The sequence below is a fragment of the Colletes latitarsis genome, chromosome 10 (genome assembly GCF_051014445.1).
Source record: "Colletes latitarsis isolate SP2378_abdomen chromosome 10, iyColLati1, whole genome shotgun sequence".
Lineage (NCBI taxonomy): Eukaryota > Metazoa > Arthropoda > Insecta > Hymenoptera > Colletidae > Colletes > Colletes latitarsis.
Window position 1 is genome coordinate 11,339,093 of NC_135143.1, and position 17,993 is coordinate 11,357,085.

Below are 17,993 nucleotides of genomic sequence, written 5' to 3' on the forward strand. Positions count from 1 at the left end.
TTGGTGCTCGTAGCATCGAAAACTTTTGTTTTTAGTAAGCATCATGACTTACTAGACAGCTGTCAAATTCTCAGCTATATCCATCACACGATTTTATTTTTATTGTCCATCGAAGCAAGAAACTTTTGCTTATTTAGAAAAATGGAAAAAAGTGAGTTTCGAGCGGTGATTAAACACTTGTATTTAAAAGGCTTGACACCGAAAGAGATCAAAAGTGAGTTGGATGAAGCTCATGGCACATCTGCTCCTGCGTTTGCAACTATTTACAATTAGGTAAATGAGTTTAAACGTGGCCGTAGATCCACAAATGATGAACGTCGTTCGGGACGTCCAGTGGAAGTGACTACTACCGAAATGATTGACAAAATCCACGATATGGTTTCGAGTGATCGACGAACCAAAATCGCAAGGTACAGTGTTTTCAATTTTGCACGAAAAATTGGGTATGAAAAAAATCTCGACAAGATGGGTGTCACGTTTGCTCTCAGTTGCGAATAAACGCAATCGTGTGGTCGATTCTGAGGTTGTTTTAGCGCTTTTTCGTCGCAATCCTGACGAGTTTCTGCGTCGATAAATAACTATGAACGAAACGTGGATACACCACTACACTCCAGAGAAAAAGGAACAGTCGAAACAGTGGGTTTTTGAAGACGAACGAGCTCCGAAGAAGGCGAAGACGGAATCACGTGGAATCATTTACACCGATTACTTGGAAAAAGGAAAAACAATAACTGGAGAGTATTATGTGTCGTTATTGCACCGGTTGAGCGAAGAAATCAAGAAAAAACGTCCTCATTTGAAGAAGAAAAAGATCCTCTTCCATCAAGACAATGCATGGATACAGACCTGTGCAGTTTCGATGGCCAAAATCATGGAATTAAAGTTCGAATTATTACAACATCCACCGTATTCACCAGATTTGGCCAGCAGTCAGTTTTGTTTATTTCCAAATTTTTAAAAATGACTCGGCGGACGACGGCTCACGTCGAACGAGGAGGTCACCGCCCAAATAGATGCCTATTTTGAGGACCTTCCAAAATCCTACTTTTTAGATGGCTTAAAAAATCTAGAAAAACGCTTGGAAAAGTGTACAGACCTAAAAGGAGATTATGTTGAAGAATAAAAAAAAATCTACCTAAAATAATTTATACTTCACTCACTGAAAAGAACAAACAAAATCTGACACTTCGGAGCACGATATACGAAAACCACACAAGTTGATCTTTTACAATTTTCTCTTTTTCTGATCCTACCAAGGAAATTATTAACAAAACTTTCGATCGGTTAAACAATAGAAATTCTTGTACTTTACTAAAATTGCACAGAGAATATTCCAAGATCGATTTCGTTTCCTCGTCCGAATCTATGACGAGGGATTGTTGTATAAAAATCGGAGAATTTTGCAACAGAGAGAAACATACGATACTAATAGAACGTACAGCGGAATAGTACGGACGCTTACAAACTTTTGATCTGGGATCAAGAGTTCGAGCAGAAAATCGAAACTTTCATCGCGACATGTGTCGTTAGCTTCGACTGGTTGGCACGAGAACCTCGTACGAAAGAGAGAAACAGTTTCGATATTCCTAGTTCTCGAAATCTCGAACGAGTGATCGAGGCACGGAGATCGCGGGGGTCGTCCACGCGACACCGTCGAAACGAAAACACGTACGTATTCGGAGACACGAGAAACCGATTATTTAAATGCTAAGAGCGAGAACGAGCGATGCAGTGACAGAAAGCGGCGCATGCCGGAGCAGGCCAAGAATCACGACCCGACCCCGAGATATTGCTTCCCCCCTTCGACGTACAGTTCGCGTTCCGCGAAAATTCTGTCCGCGTCTCCGCTGCCAACGCCAGCGATCCAACCGCGATCGATCATGCCCGAATCGCAATCGATCCGTTGACAGAGTGAGCGAACGCCTCGACCGTTCCACCGCCAGACCCATTTAAACGTTTCGCGAAATTGCACGAACCAACGATTACGAGAATTCGTGGCTCGAGGAAACCACCATCGCCGCCATCTTGCTTCTGCTACGAGAGTTTTTGTCAATTAGAAAAGTGAACAAAACGACATCTTCGCTGGCTCGAATCTTTTAACTACTTCAACACCGCCAATCGAAAACGAAATTGGGCTAGGGATAGTAGATAAACATTTTGAGTCGAATCGAAATTTTATTACTTCGTATTCCAGTGCAATGATTCTCCGAGTTTTCGTGTTTGCGAATCCTTCGTTTATTTCGTTAATTTTACAAGCTCAATTAATGTCTAGTGATATTATTATTTATTTTAAAACCGAAATTTCACGACTGTGATGAACAACTATAGTCTATATTCGAATTGAATGTAGTTTTAAAGATAATAGAGAACATTTTAGCTACTGGAAGCTATTAATGGGCTTTATCGAAACATTTTAAATGAAATTAAGATTCTCTGTTCGTTATCTCTTGTTTATACAAAACTCATATTTTCTGCATTTATTCAAGTGCATCGAAGTTGTAGATACTCCGAAATTAAGATCACTACTATAACAAATTTATCAAGTTACATTGTCTGCTAATGGAAATTTATATAAAAGTATCCAAAAAGACAATATACACATATTATACTTAGATTTGAATTGTTTATGTTGATTTACTCGAGAAATCCTAAGTTTACCATACAACTGAGTATTCTATAAAGGAAAGTAAGGTTAGAGAGTGTCCTACTATTTCTGAGATATTAATCTCCAGCAGAGAAGGCCACAATTTTTATATTCCAGTGAGGAATAAATACAAATTTGATTACATTATTAACTACTCTAACGAATGTCGCGAATAAATTCGTGTATCTGTTACCTTTTATTTCAATAAAATTGTGTCCATCTTTGATTCGAACCGCGGTTTTCCAAGAGTCCACCCGGCAACCGTATCGCGGCGCAATAAATAAAATGGCGACGGAACGCCTCTTTATCAACCCTTGCTTAGTTCACTCAGCACGACGAGCCTAACTGTTTAGTCTCTGAGAGATAGATATACGCCGAAACAAGCGATACAGCCGCTCACAAGACTTTTATTTAAACAAATATTTTCAATTTGGTGTTCAGGCTGATTCCCCTGATTTCGCCAACCCCTTTCCGACTGCATCTATTATACTCCAAATTAGAACTCTGTGATCGAGTGTTAATCAAACTACAAACTATTGTCAGATTACAATAGAGAATATTCCAAAAACTGAAAGATTCAGAACCACATTGGATTTCTAAATGGATTTATCTTTACCCCATACACTTGATATACTTCATTTTTCGAAGATATCAATTTTCGTACGAGTTTTTAACATGCCTGGCGGAGACAATAATAAACTATTTTAGTTTCATATTTGAGACGCGTGTAAACAGAAAATAATTCGGTGTTTGAAGAGTGGAGCAACGAAAAGGAAATTTGTATCCAGCACGTTTTCCTCGAATCGACGTAATAAAACGAAGGTGGTTCGAACGAAATTAAACGTTCCGTCGAACTGTGAAAAAGGTTCGAAACGTTCAGGCCGCGATGACCGCCGCGTATATATCTCGGCCTGGCCGTCTAATAAATTACGCTCGGCACAAACGGACCACTATCACGAGCAGACACGTTCGTGGCACGATGCCCTTATCTCATCGAAGTTACAATAATCACACACTCTTCGGCCGACTGAGTCTCGGCTCCGCGTTGACGCACGCGTCCGGGCCGCGAGCGTGGAAAACATCGAAAGCGTCGTGAGACTAAACGACGCCGAATCGGGCCAGGGTGTCATTGATACCGTGACGCGTTTGTCTCCCCGGGGAATCAGAAAAATTCGGGTCCAATGGTGCAGCCGTGAGCACGTAAAAATAGAATCAATATTATATTGTCACAAATATTACATTGGAACAGCGTTTCTCAAACTGGAGTTTGTGAGCTTTCAAGGTTTTTTCAATCGTTATTATTTTTTCTTTTCATCTTAGAATTAGGGGAGGGGGGGCATTCAGAGAATGGCAAAGGGGATTCACACTTCTTTCGAAAACTAAATTCTTAAAAATTGGAGAATTTAAGCTTGTAAATAGACTGCGGATGTTTATACATTTATGGGAAATTTTAATTCTTAAAGAACTACGAAATACACTCGATATGAATTATTATATTTAAGGGTTGAGGCAGCCCTCTAAGAGACTCCCATTTCAGTAATTCTGTTAATTAAAATATGAATTTGCACGAAGATCCACAGTCCACTTATAAATTAATAAGATAGACGGGTAAATATATTTTTGGTTGGCAATTATTGTTGTCCGAGCGAAATATTATCTATTAGGACGTTTGTCAATTCTTAATAAAGTTCCGAAGAATATCGTTAATCAATCTGAGTATAAATTTTATTTGTAATATCTTTAGGTGCATTTTTAAGATAACGAAATACACAATTCGTGTTATACTATAGTAGTGCTATTTATGCCTGCACGAGGCCAGTAAGCAACTAATTACAAGTGTACCTATCTCTCACCAATAGCATTGGCATGTAAAAACAGCGTGCATTATTTGTCATATTTTATTTAATCTCTGAATTTATATTGTATACAAAAGACTTGCTATCATAGAATTGCTCCTAAATACTATTACTATAGCCTCTCCCAAGTCAGTTACAAAAATTTACAGTTTCATTCCCCAATGAAATTCAATAAAGCACATTACAAACATGGCTAACAACGACATTTTAAATTTACATTTAATTTGAAATATTCCCCTTCCATCCCCTTCTATCCACGGATAGAAAATTGTTCATCTTTACTTCTCTTTGAAATTTTGCCCATCTCTATCGAACAGTTCTTTTAGTACTAATTAAAAAAATATCCATTCTCCGTTTGAATTATTTCCAGACCGAATTGCAAAGAAAATCACAGTTTTTGTCTTCTCTCGCCATTATGGTCGCGCCTTCCATTTATTCTCGTCCAAGTATTCGTCTCTGTCAATTTTCGGTTGCTACCCCTCGCTGAATTTCTGAACGCGGCGAATAATTCTCGTCGAAACGACGCGCGCGGGTCCCAAAAATTCGCTCGACCGGTCGTAATTCACGGGGCGACGGCGTTTCGTGGATCGGTTATTTATTTTCGTGTTTTGCCCCGCGCCGGTCCGCGAAAATGAATTACTGTGCCGCGGCGGGAAAATCTCGTTGCGCAACGCGCGCGAGAAAATCGGTTCGTTCGTCGAAAAATCGTCTCGCCGGGCTCTGTGCGAGGCTCTGGCGATAAAATAATCGCTGCCCGAAGGAGATTAGGACGCTGAACGCACGGCGCCCGTGGACTTTACGCGATAGGCTTTAATCGGTCCGGCGATATTTCGGTAAACAAAATATTTACGCCGCTCGATTCGCGCGCATCTCGACGATCACGCACTCGCCCTAACGCATTCGTGGCGAAGAGATTCCTAAACAGCACGGGACCTTTCTTCTTTTTATTCGAAAGACCTGATAACCATTCCTTCTGCCCTGGTTTTTCCCCTCGACGAACGAGAAAAATCATGTTTTCGTTTTAATCTAACGTTCAACGTTAGGGGATAATAACAGCAACGCGTATTACGAATTTTCGTACGAGATCTACGAAAAGTTTGAACGAATAAACACGCTTGGACTTTCTACGACTGTTGCTGAGAAACGATAGCTTGCACGTGTTACGATAGACTGATGGGTCTATTTAGACCCGAACATGAATTTTATTATGTCGCGTTCCAGTGCAAAGTTTCTGATTGAATTTTTAAGTTCTTTATCTATTAATTTCGTTAATTTAACAAGCTCACGATTCTGAAAGAAATGGTTTAGGATAGTCTGGAGACAGTTAAAAGACGAAGGATGTACAATGAAGGATCATATAAGATTAAAATTAGAGTAATTCCGAAAAGAAGTTACTTATAGCTGTAAACTATAACTACGTTACGTTTTCTTTGTTAACATAGGTTCTATGGGGTATCGTCGATAAAGAGTTCGATTTATGGTCCATATTGCATTATTTAAGTACCTATATAAATATCCAGATAGTCGATCGACCCTAAATACTCGAATACCTCAAGTATTTGAATAATAATCGAGTCACTGAAGCGTTCACATACTCGAGTACAGAATAATTTGACAACCCCAACCCTAGTGCCAAGTGGAATTTTCCACCAAGTTATTCTCGAGCTTGATTCCTCTACAGTGTGCACATTTACACGGATGACTTCAAAATTTGCATAATAATCGATACGTATTTTAAAATTCTAACAACTTCAAAAAGATGTCAACAAGCTGAAATTAAGTTTGTCCTGCAATAAATCGACACGATGATTAATCTATATGCAAATGTGAAATGTGAATTTTATTATTTCTTCGTTTACCTAAAATGTAAACACCTAATAGACCAGTCATTACTGACTACGAGGTTTAATGAATTTCTATTGTTTTACAATTTCTAAAAATCATATTATAATTATTCACGATTAGGAACTGTATTAATTTAACACTAGGTTTACGGACACTCGTTGCGCATACTTTTATTATAATTCGCTACATTGACAGTTGCATTAAAATGCAGTTTTTTCTTTTAATTAGAGGATACATCCATATCATTACATCAATTCAATTCAACATAAATTGCTAACAAATAATATTTATGAGTCCTATAACGTTAAGTTTAGAATCTGAATGCGTCAAATTGACGCGTACCGTAAACCTAGTGTTAAAGAATCTTTTTCTGAAGCAGTGAAAATAAAACGAGGACCTTTTACGTACCAGAATTAGAAAAATCGTGGACGAATATCGTATTAAAATGAATTCGTTACCAGAATAAAATACAAAATATTCACACTCGTAATTACACTTTTTATTTATATTATCTGCAACACCATAAATGCGTATAAAAATGCTGGACGCTTTCTCGACCAATGATAAGCTGAGTGCCTTTGCTGCGATACGACCTCGCTACTTTAATCAAGATGATAATAACTGGTCAGTATATGGTCAGTTGTGATTGTACTGTATTTTTCTGAATATAAAAATTGATTATCCAATGTAAAAACTTTTTCTATGTAATTAAAGATCACGTTTGGTTTCTTCATTAATTGTTCTATATAAATGTCCGTATGGTTGCATGAATATTTTATTGCGTAAGAAAATTATCAAGTAAATATTCCAGTGGAAAATAGAGAAACAATTGAGTACTTATTACTATGTGCACAATGTAAAATCTGATATCAGTAGAATTTTTACAAAGACCTAAAAATCCCAATAAGAAATCAATTTGTAAAAAGTAAAGCTATCCAAGGCCTTCGATGCACTACAGGGTATTTTTAGAATTTTATTTAAATTTACGCGAAAAATACACCACGGATCGAAGCAGCCACGTCGCGAAAGCGTTCGGTTTGAACCGTTTAAGTTTCAGACTTAACGTATGGCAACTTTTTAACGAAAATACAGAAAAATTCATCGAACAGATAGTCTGGAATTAAGACTCTCGATGGCGAGTCGGTCCCGCCGCGACAGTGAGAAATCTATTAAACCGGCCGAACGAATGGCACGGATTAGAGGAAGAGACGAACCCCGAGATTCGTTCGTTGAAAGGGCGACGGAACCGCTACCGGTTCTGCTCGTCCGACAGAAATTAATTTCGCTCGAACACGGGGCTGTCCGGCGACTCTTCTAATCCGAATTATTTCGCAGACGATCGAGGGATTCTTTTTTTCTCCCAGTCAGCGGAGAGCAAACCGGGCGGTCGATCGAAATCGATCGAGGCTGGTAGGGTTCGATGATGAATGATGCACACAATGTCCTCGATCATCGTCTTCATCGTGCATTCAACACATTTTTGATCCAAGTTTCGGAACTCGAAGGACCTTGGACCGAGACGAGTCAATCATTTTTTTTTGAACTTGTAAAAGCAACCATTTTCCGGTCAGAATTCTAATCCAACGCGTTGTTCGTCTTTTTTAAATAATAATATAAATTATTACGAGATTATACACGTGTATGATACGAACATTAGCTCTTGTAACAACAGTCAGCTTGTATTTGAATATTCGTCCTCGATTTTTTATTGTTTGGCGAAATAAATGTGCCAAAAATATACACACGTGTAGAGTGAGTCGCTAATAACAAATATTTAAATAGAATCACACAAAAGTAGTACTAATTACGTTCTTCTGACACAGTTCTAATACGCGTAAACGCTAATGCGTGGTATAAATTAAATATGTGCTTAAACTATTTTACCAAAACAGAAGAAAAATTCACAGTTCGATAGAAACAAAAAATCGTCGTCAAACGATCATGAAGAACGAACTAAAGAGATTGAGGTGACAATTTACAAGTTCGTACAAGCTAAGTTTATCCTAATTACGCTATAAATTACTGCTGAGAATATTGAGTATCAGCAATGAAATCCGAACGAGTGATTTTAGAATTGTTTTGAACAATGTAATAACAATCTGACGGTGAACAGCGTTCAAATGGATGGGAATAATCTTGCAAAAGGTGGCTCGGTAGCAAAGTACTCTATTGAATCGATGCATCGTAGTAAATAATGCGAATGAAACGCGTTTAATGAGATCTAAGCAAGAAAAGGAAGAAATTCGTTGCAACCTTTTAAATCACAACGATCGATTAATGGACATTTAGCAGAACTTGAATTAGAGTGAAGGTTAGAACTTTATGAAAGAGAATGCACAATTAGTTACACAGTTACACTTAATAACCTCGATGGTTTGGTTCGTCCTCTATGATGAAACTTAATTCCTTTCATAAAATTCACTTGTCGAAATGCGTTAACCTCGGAAGAATGAACCAAGAATTAGTAATACAAGAATTACTGTACGCTTAACCCCTTGACGCTCATATTTTTCCCAAGAATGATTAGTTTTCTGTATTGGACTTGTTTCTAAGCTATATAAAAATACGGTTTTTGTTAATTACAATGTTGTATCTAATGTATAATTTGAAGGAAAACAGGTATTGTTATCCCTTAAAACGTGAAATTAAAAAAATATCGTTTTTCAAAGCAGTCAGACTCGGGTATGAGCGTTAAGGGATTAAAACGACAATTTCCTAAATGCTCATTTTATTCAACTACTTAATCATTTATTGCGTTAAAAATACTCATACAGATTACAGAAACCTGACAGAAAACAAGATAACTCCTTCCATCAATTACAATGTTGAAATTAATATTTTATAAAAATCGATCGAAGAACCTCCTGAATTCTTCATAAAAAAAAACTCTGCAAAATGATCGAATGATCGAACGATCGCCTACTCGAACGAATTATCGACCGACGCGTTAAAGGTTTGACCAACTCGCCGCGAGTAAAACATTATCATATACTAAATAGAAAATATTCGTTTCTAATATTGGCTTAATAGTTCGAAAACATTGTCCTCCGAATTAATTTGAGCGCCATACATTGACAAGCAAAGTTTCGGTACAAGAGAAATGTCTGTGAACTTTGCTCGATAAAACTTGACCCGTCGATAACGAAGGAAAATAGCGACAGCTGTCACGATCGTCGTTTATATCGACTATCCGACAACCGAAGGTCGTTCAATTTGAAACCGAATCGGCGAAAAATGTCGCTGAAACGCTCTAAGGGACGCCAGATCGTTTCAGCGACCAGCACCTTTCGTCGGCGTAGGCGCGGTTAATGCATCGGTTCAATTAGCGGCCAACGCGGTGACACGGAACAATCAATTACGTTTGTTTACAAGGTGTACCTGTTAACGACGTAGCCATTGAGCAGTCGTTTAAAACGGAATTAACATTCCTCGAAGATGAACGCCGGCTACGCTGATTGCACGTTGTTCGGGCACTCGGAACGCTTGTGAGATGGAAACGAATGTCACCGGTCAGAACGGTGAACAACGTTCGTGCGTTTGATTCTACACGCGGTTTCGCCGATGGAATGAGAGGCACGAGCGGACTTACACCGGGACAGATTCGATTCGACGCCTCAAAATTATTTTCATCGATGGACCACGGTCTTACAGTCGCGTGGAATTTATCCAAAGTAACTCGATCGAGTCCCAAAACCACCATTCGATCGCTTTCGCTGGAGAAACATCTGGGGAATTCGTTCGCGATACGATTTTATTTTAATTATTCTAGATTCGCGTTGAATTTGTCTTGCAATCTGTATTACTCGTGTATTGTCTTTGATGTAAATTATTGAGCGGAATGAAAGTCGATGATACGATGCAACGTATGTAATTGTTATTAAATTTATTAAATGTCCCTATTTCAACTTGAATTAGAGCAACTCATTAGATTCTAATCAGGAGGGTGAAAATAACAGAAAGAAAAAATCACGATAAATAATCGTATAGGAATTATATGTTTTCGGAGTTTTGTATGGGTTTATTTTCATTTTAAGGACATCGTGAAATTTATTTTTCACGTTTCGTTTGAAATTTTTTATTTTGTTTAATACGCGAATTTTGAGAAAAAATTTGAGAATATATTGGAGCCAGTGTGTCGGAATACTTGTATTAAATTTGAAGTTTGTTTAGAGATTATTGTGTAAGAATCTAAACCGCGCTTTAAATTTATTTCAATACATTTTTCATTACGGAATCTTTTATTTTCAGCTATAAATTTTTTCAAGCCAATTTGAACGTAAATTATGTCGTTGGGTTTCAAGCAGTAGAAAAATATTTTACAACCGACCAAGGAAAATCTAAACCATTATTTCGAAATATTTTCTGGAGAACGTCGAAAAACAGTAATAGACAGTAACGGAGAATGTATGCAGAGTATCAATTTTTACACGATATAAGTATATTATATTTTAATAATTAACAATAATTATTTGAATCCAACCTAACTTAGAACCATATTAAACTCCCAAATGTAAAAATATTGTACATATTTTCCTCGAGTACAATTAAAGAAATAGACGCAGAATATTATGAAATACCGCGATAGTAGTATGCATTTATATCGATATTTTATCATAGAATCGCGAAACCTAGAGAGAAAATTAGAAAACTAGAATCGTTGGGATAATCAGATAGTTGAGTCCCTCTGTTTAGAAAAAACCAGACCCCCCACTGACCAATAATGTGACCAATAAATTTCATTACTACCACGTGTGAAGCCTATTTTCGAGGACTCGAATGAACTGGGATTTCTCGAACGATCGACGAACCGTCGAAATTCTAGAGTATCGATTAAGAAACGAGACAGCGTCTCGATTCGTTATGTCGATGACACCCGAAAATTCGTGACCTTCGTAACGATCCGTCAAACCCAGATGTCAGCGGCCGGGTCTGTCGTCGGCGATCTACAACGTCGCAGATCAAGAAACCCGTTTCGCCCGTGTCGCGGTTGCTCGGTGAATATATCACCCGGGCGTTACGTCGCCGATAAGCGTCGGACTCGTCCGCGACTGGTCGCGCGACGACCAGCAATATTCCAATTACGGGATCAGGAGCAATAAAATCACTGGCTCGAATTACCTGTACCTGGGATTTGTTTCCATTAAGTGGTACATACGACACGAACGTCGCGTTCCGATCCGACTCCGGCGTCGTGCTGCTCTTGATAGATCGGAGAGTTTCAATTAATATCGTAGAACTCTGTTAATTATCGACGAACAGATCGATCGAGACAAAGTTGTTCGCATTTTTAGCGAGCTAATCGAGAAAACTATCGGCGACACCTAACAGAGAACGAACGCTTGGCTGAACTTGGTACATCGAGAGTCTTAATAATGGGAATGGTACTCCAAATTCGGAGGAGCTTATGGTCTTTTGGGTCGAGTAACCCTAACTGACTGGAATGCTCGAGGTAGAGTCTATAGAATTTAGCGAATGTCTTAAAAGGAGGCACTAGAGTGCACTGAGATCATCGTTTGCTAGAGAATCCTACGAGTGTCCCAATGGATGCAATTTCCCCCAATAAAAGAAAACCCTCCGCGAAGTGGAAGCGCGAGCTCGCAGGAAGGCAGACACAGAGAAGATCAAAGGGCTGGGCAAGGATCATCATCCACAGATCATCGAGGCCACCGACACAAAGGCCAGGCACCCCTTGACGGTTCGTGTACGGCCAATGAGCAAAGGAGAAAGAACAGAGGGATGACACTCACCCAGTGCATGCCGGTGGTAGGAGGGGCGCGCTCCTCATACACTCCCATCAGGGTGGCTGCTGTCGCGGGGTAGATCCCGCCGAGGGTGCGCGACGCCGAAGCTGCTTGGGGGGGAGTCCCGGAGGATCCGCTTGCCGATAACGCGGAGATGGCGTCCGCTGCGCAGGTTCTCTTCTTCTGCCTCCTCTTCTTCCTTCTCCACCGCTGTCACCTTAAGCTTCTCTCGCGGTTACCTCGGTCCGACGATTATTCCGCACTCAACAACCTCACTAGTCAACTCCGCGGATCTCCCCTTGGCTTTCAACGACGATTCAGGACGATTCCAGGCAGTACCGATCGCTGTCTGAGAGGGTAACCACGCGCGCCCTCACGGGCACATCTCGCCTGAAAAAGAAGCACCCCCGACTCTGTCTTGCTCCCCCACCCGGGAAACGGTACGGAAACACCGTAGCAGAGTCACGATCCTCCAGGACAAAGTACACCCCCTCACTGCACAATCACTGACGGACAGGTTCATCCGCGCTAGTTGGGATCGCTATACACAGTTCGGGACGCGGAATCCAGCGGGAACCCCGGTTCCATCGTCAGCCCCCGAAACCCGAACCGTTCACAAAGCACTTGGGTAGAACGATCGAAGCAACACCCGGCCGGTCCGCGCACCTGCACTCAAATACTACCACTCTCGAGGTGTCCTCGGGGATCGATCTCTCAGTCCGTCCTCCGGCGAAGGAACGACCGGACGCATATCAGACCCGTTTCATGGCGCATGTGCCCGGTGACGGCACTCGACGACACCCGACGCAGACGACGACGACGACGACACGCCGCTAAGGAACGAACGCCAAGGGAACGGACGTACGCGCGAGCACGCTGCGCCACGGTAAATACTTTACAGGCCCGTCTATCGTGCCGAAGCCGCGTTGCGGAGTGAGGGAACCGGCACAGCTGCAACTGGTTCCAGCCAGAGGCAGCGCCGCATCGCGGCGAAGCCTCGTAAACCGCACGACAGAAGGTGGGGCGAACACGGTTCCGCGAAGGACGGCCCACCGAGCCCCCCACCACCGCCGACAGAGGAACGACAAGCACCGCCCCTGCACAGAAACCAGGCTTCCCCTCTCCTCTTCCATCTTAGGCGTTCTGTCGTTGTTCCCGTCTCTGTCCCGGCCACCGCGAGACAACTCCACGCCGCTGCCTCCGGAGAACCGTCCGCGCTGAGAGGACAGCGGCACACAGTGGCGTAGACGCCTATGCGTTTCGGCGGAATAGACGCTTCGACCGGACGAGTCGGACGTCCGTTTCTTCGAGTCCTTGCGCACCGCTGCGGAACCGCGTCTGGCGAGAAGAAAAGAACACGATCGGGTTGATGTTTGTTGAATATTTATTTGCTAAATAAATACGATAAAGTTTCGACCTGAATATGTATTTAATTAATCTAGTTTTACAAAACGGAAATGCTGTTCTTAGCTTGACGGTTTTCTGCTAACTGAGCGTGAGACTCGGACAAAAAAACGAGATGCTCGGGGGGTGAAATAAACGAGTGTCCTTCTCAGGTAGTACTGACTTGGCAAGGAAGGGGACTGTACCAATGGATACAAATTTTCATTGAAAATACATACATGCAATGCTTCTTCTCAACAATGTTAAAGCAAACTTTATTTAACTACCACTCCATTTTTCCGAGCATTGTTAATGATAGTAATGTTATTTAAAAATTTTGCTAGTATTAGAATTTACTTATTGCAAACGTGAAGTTCACCCAATTTGTAATCCATATATGTTAGTCAATACAAAATGTACACAAATGCTTTTTTGCTATAAATAAAAGTACACTTGTGCATTAATGTCTTCAAATGATTTTGCATCGATTTGAATAAAAATTTCTCTAATTGAGTTCCTTAAGTTTTTCAGGATCATTAAGTCGACTCGTGGTCGAGTGTTATTTTAGAAGTAGAGAATTCCTTTCCTATTAATGATTTACGGGCGGTTTCATTGAAGGCGTTCGCGTACTCGTCTAATAATAACTGACAGTAAATATCAGAATTGATGGTTTGGTAGGGTAGAAGAAGCTCGTAATGAATATTTCCTCGTATGTCCCTCTAGACAGGTCATTACTTTCTTAGAATGCGAAGTGTCTTTCTTGTTACACGCCATAAAATACCCATTTTTTCGTAAGAAGTTGTAAAATGCTACTATCTTTTTGACGGGCAAAGATACGAACATTCGTAGATGATCGTAGATCAACGCTTCTTTTAGTCTTTTTAAACAGAATTAATTAAAAGAATACAAAAATCTACTAGCAACAGTAGAAGTCTTTTCGTTATCGAGAAGCAAAACTTTGACTAATTTTATGGCAAACGTATGACAGGAATCGGCAATCTGCAACTCTTTAACTGAATTATTACGGCTCTTGGTCAGAGTCAAATTATTGGGTCAGTGATTTATCACGTTTCCATTAAATCATGCGAAGCTGAGATAAATACACTATCTCAATACAGAAATATTTATGGTAACTTCTCTCTCTCTCTGCTTCCTTTAGTAAGTACAATTTTCATAATTATATATACATACTTTGGAATAACCTTACATTCAGAAATTTATAATCAAGCAATAACAGCTTTTAGGGGCGCAATTCCTTCGTTTGAATTAAATTAAATGTTCGAAATGATGATTTATAGTTACTTGTCATATTTGATCAGTTTGATACCAAAATACTCGATAGACAGTATCGATACCAGTTTATAAATTTCGATTCAGTATCGAAACATATAAAAAACGTGAGTATCAGAATGAATCGATACCTATCGATATATTTATCGATGTCTGTACGATATCTACTTGGTGCTTCGATTTGATGGCAATTTTTTCATCGCGAAAAGCGTTCGGAAAGGAAGGTAGAAAAATGTCTGACACGAAACTTGCGTCATCGACGATACGTTCGAGGATAATCCAGAAGTCAGCGAAGCGGACAGTCGGATACATCCAACCATACTTTCTGCGGTCTCTCCATCGGGCAGCGATCTTTTTATTTCGCTCCTGGAAAGTCGATTCGGCGGAACAGTAGCGGCCTTCATCTTTTTGCAACGCGCCGATCGATGCCTTTCTATACGACATTGTCCGTTCGTCTCTCTATTCGCGATTAAACTGTTTGGCTGTGATTTTCTTGCCGTTGCACAACGATAGACAAAAGTTTACTAGACGTTCGATCGAATACAGACTCCTCCGTACCTTTTTTTCGATCAAGACGCGTACAGAATGTCGAATTGAAAAATTTTGTGTCGAAACACGGTTTGGAAACTTTGTCAACATTGCCATCAAAGTGTTAAGACTGACGATGAGTTGTCTAGTGTAAATTCAAATCCTCCCTTCCAGCGCGCCCTTAACCCTTGGAAGGAAATACTTGACTTGTGGGGGTGGGTTTTGTGGTTGGAAATTCCGTGGTTTATGGCAGAGGACTGTGTACTGATACGCAGTTGGGCATAATAGTGAAATTGTAATTCAGAAAAACGATGGGTTTTAGCCCCATCGTAAACCTAGTCTACTATGCTGTTATAACTCAGGATTCATAAACCTAATTAGACATTTTATTAGTAATACGTATGATAAATTGCAGTTCTTTTACGTAAATGAGATATTTCACGGATGTTATAATTCTCTAAACTTATATTGTACTTGCAGAGAACTCTGACTACTCGTTTATTCAAACTTTTATCTTAACTACTCAGTTTTATAACCCAATCGTTAAATTACTACAAATATCATTAACCAAAAATCTTGTTGAACCGGATCCAGAGCAAAGGTCGGAAGTTGAAACAAAAATGTATCTTTTACACAATTTCTTCGACAACTGTTACTAGTTTATCTTACATAAGAGAACGTTGGAATACTATTTACGAATAATAATAATAACAATGGTGTAATATTTTAAATCCTATAAATCTTACGACTCATTTACGTTGCCGTTTAGTGCCAATAAAGATGTAAATTATAAACGGCGTCTTCTGTGAGATAAATAACAGGCTTCCAAACCAGCCACAGTAAACAGCGGTGGCCATGACAGTTCTGGACTCGGTGTGAAAGTTTCGTGACCGCGAGTACCGCTAATATTTCATAAAATTTGTCGCCTCGTCCGTTGAATCGGAAGCGGCTATAATCGTTTACGAGCATAAAGTGAAACTATATACAATTATACAAGTGACAATTCATTTCTCTTTTTTTATTTCATTTCAACTGGTCATTTCGTGATTCTTCAATTTGGACTTCTGTTCGTGTTGCTCTAGCAGGAAGAAGGCAAATTAATGATGCATTTATTCCAAAATTCAGTACAGAAAATTTCGTGATGATAAAACACTTTCACTTAACGCTTCAAAAAATATTTCGTCGAAATTTTAAGGTATCAAAACATTTCTATACTTTAATCCCACGTAAATAATTATTTTCGTAGACAGGAATGACGTTCAGTGATACGTTAGCTGACAGTTGCTCGTATTTGGGTGTTTCAAGTAATTTCGAGATCGTCACGCGAGTTAAAGGTTAAGTATCGCACGATTCCACCCTAAATCACGCCTGAAGGCACCGTCATCTTTCAAAGACCACCACGTGGACCCCGGATGACGTTTCCGCGCCGCGAGTAGGATGGCAGATCGGGGAGGATAGCAATCGTCTCGGATAAAAGACGATGCCGCGCGTGATCGCGCTCTTCATCTTCCCGCTGGCTACCGTTCCGCGATTCCCTATCGGCAATCGATCTCGCCGTAAAATCCGAATACAACACAGTCAGCGGAAGATCGAAGCGAACGACTGCTACCAAGAAACTCCTCTCCGCGAGACGACGATTCGCTTCGTCGACGTGTTTTTCTGCATTCCGCATCCCGGACTGCCTATAAACACTCGATTTTAACCCTCCCACGGACCATTTACAACCGCGAACGTCGGAGTCGGGGTCCATCCTGACCCGAATTTAAATGTCTCGAATACACAGGGTTCTCGTAGATCATAATGTATCAAATACAATTTTTTTTTATTGTATTGTACATATTTATTATCATTATTAGACTGTGGATGTTTATGCATTTTAATTCACAAAAATATAAGAAATACTTAAAGTAAGAATTATTGTATTTAGGGGTGGAGACAACCCTCTACGAAGCTCCCGTTTCGTTAATTCTATCAATAAAAATATGCAGTCCTACACTTTCCACGTTTCCTCTCGGGTCTTTCTTCTCGACCGGAGTCTATTTTTTCTTAGTCGACCGGCTCGGGGGACGATATTTTCGCGGACTCTATCGTTCGACGGGCGTCATCGAAGCCTACCGGGACGACGACGACGGTTTCCGTCTATGTTCGCCAACGAAACCGGTTCTTTTTTATGACGGAATATATCGGACGGACAGTCGTCGTTTCTGTTTCAGCTGGTCGGGTCTCCTGCTCGTCCCGTCCTTCTTCGTTCCGCGCATTCAACGGCCGCCTCGCTGTCCTGTTTCTCGCTGAAAACCTGTCGTTTTTTTCTTTTCTTTTTTCGTTGCACGGAGACGCAACACCGGGAAGAGAAGGAAGGAAGCGGCGGGCGCGTTACGCCCGTGCCTCGAGGCTGCAGGGAAAAAGAATGAAAACCGGGGCCCTTTTTGTTGCGCCTTTTGTTCGAGACCGGCCGCGCGCGGTCCTCTCCACTGTATAGAGGTTAGGCGATTCGTACCGGGATCGTGGATCGAGCGGGAAAACGGCTAGATCGTAATGAGACGGCCAACGAAGACTCGACTCTGGGACTTTCGTCTGTGAGGATCTTGAAATTTATTTTTTACAAATGGAATCGAACTCCTAAGCGAACACGTGCAGAAGTTCCATAAATCATAATTATTTTTTTTATTATGCGTCAGTACATTGAATTTGAAGATGCAATAGAAG

At 40.6% G+C, this 17,993-nt stretch overlaps 1 protein-coding gene across 4 annotated transcripts in view; it reads right to left on the minus strand.

Moving 5' to 3' along the window:
* LOC143346684 (protein apterous-like) overlaps nt 1–13,053 on the minus strand; it is an 84,076-nt gene extending 71,023 nt beyond the window's left edge. For 3 of the 4 annotated variants that reach the window (XR_013080492.1, XM_076775019.1, XM_076775020.1), the window contains exon 1: nt 12,093–13,053. Coding sequence is in view for 3 of the 4 variants with exons in the window: in XM_076775019.1 (XP_076631134.1) it covers nt 12,093–12,140 (48 nt within the window). In the remaining variant the exon portion in view is untranslated. The remainder of the gene's footprint in view (nt 1–12,092) is intronic. The other variant, XM_076775021.1, reaches the window with a different exon arrangement.
* Between the last annotated feature and the right edge of the window lie 4,940 nt (nt 13,054–17,993).